This window comes from Berghia stephanieae, chromosome 1 (genome assembly GCF_034508935.2).
Source record: "Berghia stephanieae isolate SIO BIC M18660-M18661 chromosome 1, UCSD_Bste_1.3, whole genome shotgun sequence".
NCBI lineage: Eukaryota > Metazoa > Mollusca > Gastropoda > Nudibranchia > Aeolidiidae > Berghia > Berghia stephanieae.
This window is the reverse complement of record NC_088360.1, coordinates 57,990,193-58,002,736: the sequence shown is the minus strand read 5'-3', so window position 1 is coordinate 58,002,736 and position 12,544 is coordinate 57,990,193. Positions and strand designations below refer to the sequence as shown.

The window sequence follows — 12,544 nt, the reverse complement described above, 5'->3', positions numbered from 1 at the left end:
ATTTTTGGTGTGTTTTGAATTTAAAAGAAATCCAATGAAGAGTCGTAAAGATACATGGCGACAAAAAGCGGCGCGTTTTTTGTGACCATATAGGCCTAGACGTCTATAATATATTTGAAAATACAACTTTCCATTTTTGCACTCTAGATTACAATTGTTTAACAATTTGTTAGAGTCAATAATTTTACATCACATAAAAGAGCATGTATTAAACCATATGCATGTCTAGTTGTATTGCAATCTGTCAATCACAGTGCGGGTGTCAAACATTTTCGTTAGACAACTTGATATTTCGACTTCCAAATGACGCAGAGAAAGAATTTTAAAGATCGCGAAAATGCAAATTCTTACATTCTGGAAACAGAACCCTTAGCACCAACGTGCCCTGATAGAACATTGCCATGATGTCTGCCACTCTTTTCAAATTATCTGTTGTTTTAAACAGAAATATTATCTTTGTGAAATCATTTTGTAATCACTTTGATTTCAATTATTTTACTACTGAAAACATTCCAAAGCTGAGCGTCGAAGAGAGAGAGAGAGAGAGAGAGAGAGAGAGAGAGAGAGAGAGAGAGAGAGAGAGAGAGAGAGAGAGAGAGAGAGAGAAGAGAGAGAGAGAGAGAGAGAGATTTGTTTAATAATAATAATAATAATAATAATAATAATAATAATGATAATAATAATAATAATAATAAATAATAATGATAATAATAATAATAATAATTTTTTTTTTAAATAAATAAAAATAATAATAATAATAATAATAATAATAATAATAATAATAATAATAATAATAATAATAATAATAATAATAATAATAATAATAATAATAATAATGATAGCCTAATAATAATAATAATAATAATATTTATATATAATAATATAATAATAATAATAATAATAATATAATAATAATAATAATAATAATAATAATAATAATAATAATAATAATAATAATAATAATATATAATAATAATAATAATAATAATAAATAATAATAATAATAATAATAATAATAATAATAATAATAATAATAATAATAATAAATAATAATAATAATAATTTAAAAGGCCTTTCTCAAACCTCAAAGGGCTTTTTTTTTTTTTTTTTTTTTTAAAAGGACATTGTTTACCCAGGTAACAATAATGTTGCAAGTTCAATTCAACCAAAATATCAAAACATAAAACGGGCATCAAAAACATCGTCAATACAAAAGTCACATAGTTACAATACATTTAAAATTCAATTAAGTAAATATTTTCTGAAAAGATATATTAACTATCGTCCGCTTCTTATGTCTCAGCTTAGTAATCTGTCTCGGACAGCTTTTGCTTTTTGTGTTGGATTCTTGAGAGATGTTTCGGCAATGTTTATTATATTATTTGGACCTTATTCCTGGGTCCATATAGAATATTATGAGTGGAGTTTTCTTCACGATCCAATTGCTCAATAGGTGCAAATTTGGGGGGGGGGAGTTTTTGCGGTTTAGCTGAATGGTGTGGATGACACTCTTTGTCATGGTATACGTTTATACATGCCATTTATACCGGTTGGTGTGTAACGGGCATGAGGTGTGTACTGTGTACGGGGCATTAGTTCACGGTGCTTTTACCTCATCAAACAGTATGGAGACACATAGGCTATTAAGTGATAATTAAAATTTAGAATCACTTCCATATAAAAACGAAACGCGAAGCCAAAGTTTTTGATTGTTTAACTTAGATACCCTGACACTGTACTGTAGTGATTGTGATCGGTAGTTGGTGTGGGAAGCTCATTCTCAACACGCACACGCGAGACTCGGATGCCAAATAATCTGGTCACAAGATACACTCAAGTTTCAGGAGTCAAATAAACTAATGACAAGACGCACCTGAGTTTTGGGTATCCAATAATCTGATACCAAAATTTCGGGGTTCGAGTACCTGAGTAACACTCCAATTCATTTTTACATAGAGTAGAGATACATATAGAGCAGTAAAGTTAGGTGCCCATAACGTAAACAAAGGTCGAGAAGCACATGGCAAACCACATGTTCCTGTCTTGACAGCTCAAGTTCCAATGTAAATTATAGAAAAAAATAACCTTTAAAATTTGGCTGTTAGGTGGCAAAAGAAACACATATTCATAAATACTCGATCATGCATCAAATAATGTCTAGATATGGATATTTTATGGAACAAAAGGTAAAATTTTCTAAAATTTATCAAAAGTTACAGTCTATCTATTTTTAGACCAGAGCAAATTATTGCGCTGGTGTGAACAAAACGAGAATTATTCGGAGCCTGATTTTCATAATAATTTAGCCTTATATTATTATTTCTGCAACTGTTAGATTTTATGTAAACATATTTTCAATACTGAAAGTGTATTGCCTACAACTCAAACTACAAAATTGGGAGACCTATATTGTGCGTAAATTATTCCGGTCCCTAACGGAAATCACTAGCAACTTGTTATTGTTTACGTTTGGGGCACCTAACTTTACTGCTCTATACATATAGGCCTTTAAAAGGCATTTAATATCATACCTTTCTTTTAGATTCAATTTCAAAGTTAGGATGATTTTACTAATCAAATTTTATCATTCCGATAAGCTCAAAATCTGTTACTGTGAATTTCCTTACTGGACAGTCTCTCGATAGAAGCTGGACTCTGCTGGTTGAAATCAGACTTTATCATGGAGAGATGGATAGTTGTCACTGGCGGCAAAATTAATTATACAGCCACCCCTTTATGAGTCTTGATGAAATCAAGGCAATGACATGGTTTGATTGTATTTCCATTGGAACAATGAGCTCATTAAAAATTGGGTAAATAAGTACACCACACTTATTCATGGACTGTTTAATTTGGAAAGTCTTTAAGAGCATTAATGACCTTTTGCAGATTTTCACCATTCTATTGTTGTATCTTTAATTTTATCAAGATTATGTGATTTTAAAATAATAAAAAAATACTTTAAGTGTATAATCTGACATAATGGTCATTACTTGTTATGCATTGTTTTCAGAATGACAACGTAACCTTGCCATGTCATATTGTGCTATTCCGAAGAGAAAGCTACTATTTTCATTGCGCAGATGGAAAAATATGAAAAAATCAGAGTAGTTGGAAGGGGAGCTTATGGGTACGTTGTTTAATCAATGTATGTTATTTCTTTACAGCAGAGTGAAATTATTGTAATCAACACAAATGACTCCCATCCCCCTTCCCCTTAAAAAAAGAGAGTGCCAGGTTGTCTTTTTGTCATCATGCATGTTGCAACAATTGTTATAACCCGCTTGCAAGCCTTGCACCACATTTCGTTTTCATTTACAAGCATCGCCCCAGAGACTCTCAAGTTTGTTCAACATCAAGTTACACATTGACACACTCCAATACTTTGTCATCACTTTGGTATGACACTTGCTTTTGGGCTGGTATGTCCAGGGATCGAGTCCAACTCTGAGCAGTTCAAAGTTTAGGCTTTTTACTCTCTTTCCAGTGTTGTCTCCATTGAAAACAGTTGTAATATTTCCTTATATAAGCATCTTTTCTTATCCAACATATTAAATGTTGCTGTTTGCTTTAAAATGCTTCTAGCACATTCTGTGGATATTACGCTATATCATTTACTAATTTTTGTGTGTGTAGCTTTGTGGTCTAGTTGTATAACTGAGCCTTCAGACGGGTAGGTCTCAGGTTTGAGTCCTAGTCTGAAGAGTGCAAAGGTAGTGTCCTTGAAACAGGCCTTTTACTCACATACTCTCATCATACTCATGTGTAAATGAGTACCTGGCCATTAACAGCATTTTCTTTGTCAAAAAAATTGTAATATCGCCTTTCAGCATCATGGTTGTCCTACATGTTAAGTGTTGCTGTTGGCTAGGAACCCTTTGTCTTCTTGTTCTTTTTCTTGTGGAAACCTCCAATATTGTCGAGGATCACTCAACAGTTTGTAGGGTATTACATTATAAACTTGTTAAAACACTACACAAATACTAATACAAAAATATGTAGATTAAAAAGTTACAATGTGAGCTCTAGCGACCACATGAAGGTATGTTGTCAACCGTTTTCAACCACGTCACGTGGGAGGTTATGCCACAGTTGGGCAGTGGAAGGGAAAAATGAATACAGGTGGGAGTCCTTTTTTGATGTTGGGATGGTTACACTTGCTGCGTGTCCCTTCATTATTTTGCGTTATCTTTGAGGTCGTTTGGAAGTTTAAAGCACAACTTTTTGTAGTAGATCTTGTGGAACATTTTAATTTTATCTATTTTTCTTCTCAATTCCAGAGGTTCGTTCAAGGCTAATCTGTTGTGTTATTTTAGATGCGCTTGAGAAAGGATCATATGCGTTTGTGATGCCTCTTGCTGTTTTTATTTGATGTTTTCTAAAGTGTCAATGTTTTTCTTTGTATATGGTCCCAAATTGAACTGCCATATTCCAATAGTTGAGTTTTAATGGGCATCTTTTTAAATTGCGGGTGATGTAAGCTCTTATTTGATTTGCCTTTGAACCCAGGTGACATATATGTGGTCATTCATTTTAGATTTTTAGCAAACTCAATGCCAAGGTATTTTGCTGTCTTTACATGTTCCAGGTTTTTTTACCATGAAGCTGGTATTCAAATGTAATCGGCGCTTTCTTATTTGTGATGGTTAGAACATTGCACATTGATGGGATGGTATTTTGTCAGGGCCACATGCTTTCTTTGGATCTAGAGTGGCGAGGAAAATGGAGACTCCCTCTTCTGTCACATTGATTTCAGCCATTGTGTTGTTATCATTTTCTTCACCTTGTAGTTGTTGAGTGAAAATTTTGGCTTGAGTTTTTGAATCAAAAACAGAGTAGAATTGATTGTTAAGTATGTCTGCTTTTTCCTTGGCATCCGAGTATAATACATGATCATGCTCAAGGGGCGCAATACCAACCAAATTGCAACTCCTACTTTTTATAAATTTCCAAATTTTTTTGTTGAGTCTTCACTCACAAGTTCCTTAACATAATTATGATTGGCTCTTCTACTCTCTCTCTTTGCGTTTCTTTTTTTAGTTGGGCGTAATTGTACCAGTCTTTCTTACTGTTGGACTTTCTGGCTCTGCTCCACGCCTTTTGTTTCCATCTGGATAAACGTTTGACAGTAGTGTTTATCCATGGCTGGTGGAATTTCTTTGAGCTTTCCTTCATTGGTACATGTTTGGACATCATTTTGTTTAGGTGGTCATTGATGGCAATCCAAATATTCCCAGTGCTTTCATGATGCCGATTAATTATGTTCTCACTAAAAAGACGTGTTTCTGCTTGCATTTCAGCGATATTTGCTTTTTTCCAAATAGTAATAGGGTGTCATTTTTTTATGATTTTGTTTGCTTTGATAGTGGTTTTCATCATGAGGATGTCATGGTCACTCATGCCTGGAATGATTGTACATTTGACAATTAAATTTTGTCAATTTGTGATAAATAAGTCGAAGATTTTGTACCCCTTGTTGGATTTCTGTTTGTTTGACCATGGCCAAAATCTTGCAATTAGATATAATATATGTAAATATATAAATGCTTGGCTTACAGATGAAGGGTATTGGTAACTGGTTATTTTTTTTCTTGTTCCCAATTGATATCAGGTAGGTTCAAATTCCCGCTTAACCAGAGTACTTTTTTCGGGTCTATGTTATCAATACAGTGTGTTATCTCAGTCATTTGTTCCATAGTTGTATTTGAAGGGGTGTCCTGTACATAGCACCCACAGTGAGTAGGCCTCGTTCTGTTTTGATATATACGAACACTGATTCTGATTTTGTTTGAATGTCAAGCTTTAATACTGAGAGGTTAGTTGTTGTTGCAACCAGCACCCCACCGTACCTATCTCCTCTGTCTTTCCTGAACACATTGAAATCTATTTCTGGTGGAAATATTTCACTGTCCTTTATTTCAGAATGTAGCCATGTTTCAGTACCTCTAATTATGTCTGGTTTTATGTCTGATATCAATTTCCAAAATTCGGGCAGTTTTGAAGTAATACTTTGAAAGTTTATGGTCATAGTTCTAAACATGTTTCTCAGTTCACCATTTTGACCACTGTTAGTTTGCTTGTTTGCTATATTAAGTGCATTATTATTATTATTTGAGTGATTTAGTTATTGTTTATTTTTATTTCACTTTGCCTCATCTTATTTTCAGATGTCACATTCTCATTTTGTTTACTTAAGGCCGGCATACCATCAAGATGATCAGCTGTTCTCATTGTGTTTTGTTGAGATATTGATTTGTCATTTTCTATTGGCATGTTGTTGTGAGTGTCTTGACTGGTATGTTAATCATAGACCTTGGACACTGTTGTGTGTTATGTCAATGTGTGTTCAACTAGAATGAAAGGGTGGTGGTCTGTGACCTATTTGAATATTTTTCTTCATTTCTGCACACCACCACGACTTGGTCGTAGCTGCTGACCATTGTTACCATGATACCATACGAGTCTATGTCATTCCAAAGGTTGTTGTAGTATGGATAAAAATAGATATGGCACATCATGACTAAAAATCTTAACCTAAGTGTAAACAATTAATGTCTAATAAAATACTTCGAACACTGGGATAGACACCAAATTGTTAATTTATCTAATCCTCTTATGAATTTCCAAGAAATTTGTATCACAAAAAAGAATAAAACTCTACTTAAATGACTGTATAAGAATATCCCAGACTTTTGTTTTAGAAATAAAAAAAATCACTCAATTAGGTAGAGAAACAACACCACGTCTGCTGTAGTTTGTAAAGTGCTTTGAGCACAAGTTTAGTGGATTTTATGATGTATAAATGCTTTTTTTTGCCTTTGAATTTACTAAATCTTTCTATTCTACGTTAAAGGACTGTTCACTTATGTGTTCGTTTGAGTGATCGGAAACAAGTGATCATCAAACAAATTCCAGTGGAGCAAATGACAAAAGATGAAAGACAAGCTGCATTGAATGAAGTGAAGGTTCTCTCCATGCTCCATCATCCAAACATCATTCAGTACTATGAGAACTTCTTGGAAGATAAAGCCCTCATGATTGTAATGGAATATGCACAAGGTACAAGTTTTAAATAACTACTTAAGAGGGATATGATACTTATCAATATTTTTGCTTTTCTGAAATAAATGTATCCGTAATTATAGATAAAGTACGATAAACAAACATGACAGTATACTTTAACTTTCACTTCCTGATGAGTGTGAATGCTCGAAACAATATTGTAGTACTTGATCATAATTATACTTGAAATATGTTATAAATAGCTCCTTTTATAAAGAAGTTGAGCACTATTATTTCACAGTTTTTGTTTTTATAATATATATATATATATATATATATATATATATATATATATATATATATATATATATATAATATATATATATATATATATACAGTCCACTCCGGATAATCGCAACTTGGTTAATTGCAACTTTCGGTTAATCGCAACATTTCCCAATAAACGGAATTAATTTTATATAAAAGTCACTGGTTAATTGCAACAAACTTCGGTTCATCGCAACAAATTTTCGACCTCAAAAGGAGGCAAATTCATGGAATCAATCAAACAAAATCTCATGATCAGATTTCATCATGTGAAATCATGACACGTTGAAGAATCGAGAGTGGGCAGGATTTAATACTTCATTAGTGTGTCACCTCACTATTAGAGACAAAAGAGGCAGGGCTTTGCAGTTGGGTTTGTGCGGTCATCTGTGACCATTAGACATGAGGCGAGTGGACTGGGCGTGGTTTAGACAACAGGTAGACGATGACAGTTGTGAGGAGAGACTGAGCGATGATATCCTTTGTTTAGTGATTAACAACTGTGCATTGTGGCCAACGGGTTTGGTGAGACCTCATTGTCTCTCATCACGGCTAATTTCTTGGACTCTTATAAATGTTGAGAACAAAATGTGAAAGTGAATCAAATTTGAAGATGTCGGCTTGCCTGAAATCTGATTTTGCTTGTCAAAATCTATACAGAGCTGTTTTATATTTTTTTTTATTCCAATCAAATTGCTCAGTCTGTTGTGGACTCAGAACAATGTTTACAACAACTGATTGGATTTACCATATTTGTGTAAAATGTTGCAATAGTGGGCAGAAAACTCAACTTCGGATAATCGCAACTTTTTCACTGATCCCAAGGTGCTGCGATTATCCGGAGTGGACTGTATATATATATATATATATATATATATATATATATATATATATATATACATATATAAATATATATAAGTTTTTTTTTTAAATTTCAAAATCTATTTTCTTATTTGTTTGTTTTTTGTTTTTTTTACAGGTGGCACCCTCTTGGACTTTCTTCAAGGTAGAAATGGATGTTTGTTGGAAGAAGATGTAAGTCATGTATTTTTCTGCTTCCTTATGAAACACACTATGTGACATTATAAACAACATACCGTTTTAAGTAACATCTGAAGTTTATTTCATTGCATCAGTTTGTATGTCATATTTTTACGATTTTTGATCAGGTATATAACAATTACTATTATTAAAGTACTTATATTTGCATTTGAATTGCTTGATTTTCAATTATATTTCAATTGGAGAACTTCATACATCTTTTTAAATTTGCTGTAGTTTCCCTTTTAATGTCCATACTGATAAACAAGCTTTATTGTGCAGTTTTCATAAGGTCATTTGGACCATGAAAAACGTCGTCTTCAGTCGAGCTTACCTACTTTCAAGGGAAGCAATGATTGGAATACCAAATACCATTGAATGCATGCAACGGACTATTTAATTAAGTAATAAAAAACTTCACTTTTGTTTTGTTTTTAGAACCTTGGAAATATTTTACCTAAAATATTGGAGTTGACATTTTTCAGAAGGTTTAACTTGGTTTCATGATTGAATATATTACTTTTTTCTCAGTTATTTCAAATAGAAAGTTGAAAAGGGATGTATAGCAAAGTGATAAGCAGAATTGAGAGGTTTAGCAGATCATACATATCATGCATCACATATCACGAATCTATTACATGATCATTTTTATTACATGTAAAGATAGTGTCGCTATGCAATTTTTATATATAACGGAAATGTTTACAATGTGACATCCAATCAGATATTGCATAGTGGCACTATTTTTTATGTATAATGAGAATGATCATGGTTATGGGGCTGCGTGGCTCAGCGGTATGGTCGTTGCTTCTTACCCAACAGGTACCGAGTTCGACTACCTGCCCAGTGATGCCAACCTTACGTAAAAAATGCGTATTTTTACGCATTTTCATTCATTGTACACATTTTTCTGAGGATTGTACGCATAATTAAATTTCTATTATTTAAGCATTTTTAGCATTAATGCACTTTTTGGTGTCCTTACACACTAAATGTTTATTGACCCATCAGAATTATACATGGATCTGGAAGTTGATACTATTTATCATCTATAAAGTGTAAGCTTATTCATTATTTTAAATATTGATTATATAATTGCTAGTATGGTCTAATTGCCCATTATCAGATTTAGTGCTAATTATCGAGTTTGCAGAATTGTACGCATTTTTTCAAAATCTTACTCATTTTGGCTCTCCATTGTACACATTTACATGGGCTAGGGTTGGCAGCACTGCCTGCCTTGTTGTATGGCCTTGAACATGTCACCTCGCCCTAGTTCACTTTGCGGTGCTGCACTGCGGCTGACGTCTGCATTATTTCATTCTTCCCTTGGAATATACCTTAAAGGCAAATTTCCCCTTGGGGATGAATAAAGGGATTTTAATTTTTTAAAATTGTTATTATTTTATAGATGTGCGATGCCTATGATCTGTCAAACCTCTCTAATGATGAATGGTAGTGATAGGATTGATTCCTAGATTGTTTGATGAACTTCAACAGGGAGAGGTCTTTCCTAATCGTTAAAAAAAACTGTTTTCCTCTCTTTTCCTTGTGCGTGACACATTCTCCTCTTTAACCGTTTCAATTAGTGGAGAAAAGTTGACTTTAAGCATAATTCTCACTGAAGCTGTTGACTCATCAATTTAGTGACAATATGTAGAAGGAAAAACAATTGGACTGTTGTCAAATTGGAGCTTTTATAAATTGACTACTTGAGGACCACACTTTAATTTTACAGTTCTTTTAGCTTTTCAATCATATTTACTTTTCGGCGTATGCTGTAAAGATAATTTCAATTGTTTTGTCTAACTTTCTTGCAGGAAATTCTCAAATACTTGGCGCAAATGCTGTTATCTTTGCAGCATGTCCACTCAAAACAGATTTTACACAGGGACCTCAAGACACAGAATATTCTGCTTGACAAGAAAAGAGAAATAGTCAAGATTGGTGACTTTGGTATTTCTAAAGTTCTTAGCACCAAAAGTAAAGCTTACACAGTGAGTTTCTTCAAAGGCGGTTATAAACTCTCAGTTTTACCACTCATATTGTAGAAATCTGCATGTAAATTGAATATTCTTTTTTGTTGTTTTTTCTTTTGAAGGGGGATTTGAGGTTTTACTATTAGCAATGCTCATTGTAGACTTTTACTTTTGCAATTTTAATATTTCATAACCTGTTAGATAATTGTGGTTGACATCACGCTACTGACTTTTCATTCATTTTTTCAGACGTCAAGTTTAGACATATGTTTGTGTTAAGTTTGCAGAATACAAAGTTACTTATATCTATTTGAGCTGCCAAAATCAAGAACACTAACACACACACACATACAGATACACATGCATGCAAAACACACACACGCACACATACACATACACACACTGATATTCCCATTTTCACACATTTAAAAAAAAATTTTCACCTCTGTCTCTCTGTCTCTCTCTCTCTCTCTCTCTCTCTCTCTCTCTCTCTCTCTCTCTCTCTCTCCTCTCTCTCTCACTTCTCTCTCTCTCTCTCACTCACTCCTCTCTCTCTCTCTCTCTCTCTCTCTCTCTCTCTCTCTCTCTCTCTCTCTCTCTCATACACACATTCACAAACAAATATATTTAAATAGATCATGTACAAAAAGTAATTTAAAAAATAATTGTTGCTAGATTTTAACGTTGAGGAAACAGACCAAGGAGGTTGATTGAACGAATTGTGTAATGCGATATTCAAATTTACTCTTTTCAAAAATGGTTTATATACAAACTGTGTGTATGCAATGAAAGTTTGGAATATTTATAATTATTAAAAATATGTTACTTCTAAAACTAAAATATATCTCATGTCATTCACCATGGTAAAGTTTAATTTGCAATTTATTGCGAGACATTTTCATTCTATTCAGCAGAACTTAACAAAGAAGCAATCTTACAAGATACTATTATGATCAAGTTAACATTTTAAGTTTTTGAGATTATGCATCAACAATCTTATACTTATATCCTCACCAAGGAATACATGCCAAGCAAGCTATGCAGGTTACAAAACCGTTGTAATTACTGAACAAAAATCATTTTATCTATTTAACTTTTCTTATGTATGTCATTCATATTTTTCTCTCTCCTTTTTTTCCTATAAAGGTTGTTGGAACACCTTGTTATATCTCACCAGAGCTCTGTGAAGGGAAACCGTATCCTTTAACATTTTAAATGTAATATAGATGTGCTGTTGATGTATTGATAATTGAAGTTGGTGGATTTCATTCTCATGGATACACTGTGTTTACAAAACAACCAAATGAATGCTTGATTTGTGCATTTACACTATACAATCCATCTATGGATCTGTAGATCATTATTTTATTAATTGTCCCTTTGAGATGATAGAGCGCCTATCAATGATTTTCTTTTTCAAAATATGCAAATATTAGTATTTACATTGAACGAAGTACAAGCAATACATTTCAAAGCTGAGAACCAAGAAACCTTCAATTTCTCAAAGCAGACTAGATTTGGGAATTTTAATTTTGATCCCATTAGAGTTTTACTCAAAACCTTTTTAATTATTTGGGCCTTCATTGTGACATGATGCCAAATTCATCAAAAGCAGACTGGTTAGAATTGTACTCTAGTGTGAAGAAAAAAATAGTTGACAAATGACTACTAACAGTTTAAATTTATGATCCATGCATTGTTTTTTGGGGTTTTTAAATTAAAAAAAAAATACCGTATATAAAGTCTTAACTTCCAACAGATATAATCAAAAGAGTGACATCTGGGCATTAGGCTGTGTATTATATGAATTAGCCAGTCTTAAAAGAGCCTTTGAAGCAGGGGTAAGACAAAAATTTATTACACCTATATTTATCATTGACTATTATTCGTTTTCCCTGCACAAATGTCTCTATGTTAGAATTTAACCATCCAAATGTACCATTGATAACATTCTTGGAAGAGAAGAAAGATTAATTTTATTTGATTTCATCCTTTTATTATACAATCCTCTGCTTGAATCTAGTCTAGTATTTTGTTAGTGTTAGGGTGAACTAGTGACTGAAAATTAGGAACATTGTTTGTTTTTTTGGGTTTTTTTTGCAGTTAAAAAAAAATCATATTCAGTATTCCTCAGTTGATGCAAATTAATTTAATCTAATTTAATGGTTCAGACCTTATATCAATTATAAGCATCA

The 12,544-nt window shown here is 32.8% G+C and overlaps 1 protein-coding gene across 2 annotated transcripts in view; it reads left to right on the top strand.

Moving 5' to 3' along the window:
• The first annotated feature begins 1,669 nt into the window (after positions 1 to 1,669).
• The window catches only part of LOC144978244 (serine/threonine-protein kinase Nek8-like), a 37,865-nt gene continuing 26,990 nt past the window's right edge, over positions 1,670 to 12,544 (top strand). The window contains exons 1-7 of one of the 2 annotated variants that reach the window (XM_078924072.1): positions 1,670 to 1,929; positions 3,014 to 3,130; positions 6,854 to 7,059; positions 8,309 to 8,364; positions 10,191 to 10,367; positions 11,496 to 11,545; positions 12,109 to 12,190. In XM_078924072.1, the coding sequence (XP_078780198.1) occupies positions 3,084 to 3,130; positions 6,854 to 7,059; positions 8,309 to 8,364; positions 10,191 to 10,367; positions 11,496 to 11,545; positions 12,109 to 12,190 (618 nt within the window). In that variant the 5' untranslated portion in view covers positions 1,670 to 1,929; positions 3,014 to 3,083. Of the gene's footprint in view, positions 1,930 to 2,723; positions 2,814 to 3,013; positions 3,131 to 6,853; positions 7,060 to 8,308; positions 8,365 to 10,190; positions 10,368 to 11,495; positions 11,546 to 12,108; positions 12,191 to 12,544 lie in introns of those variants that run through there. The other variant, XM_078924082.1, reaches the window with a different exon arrangement.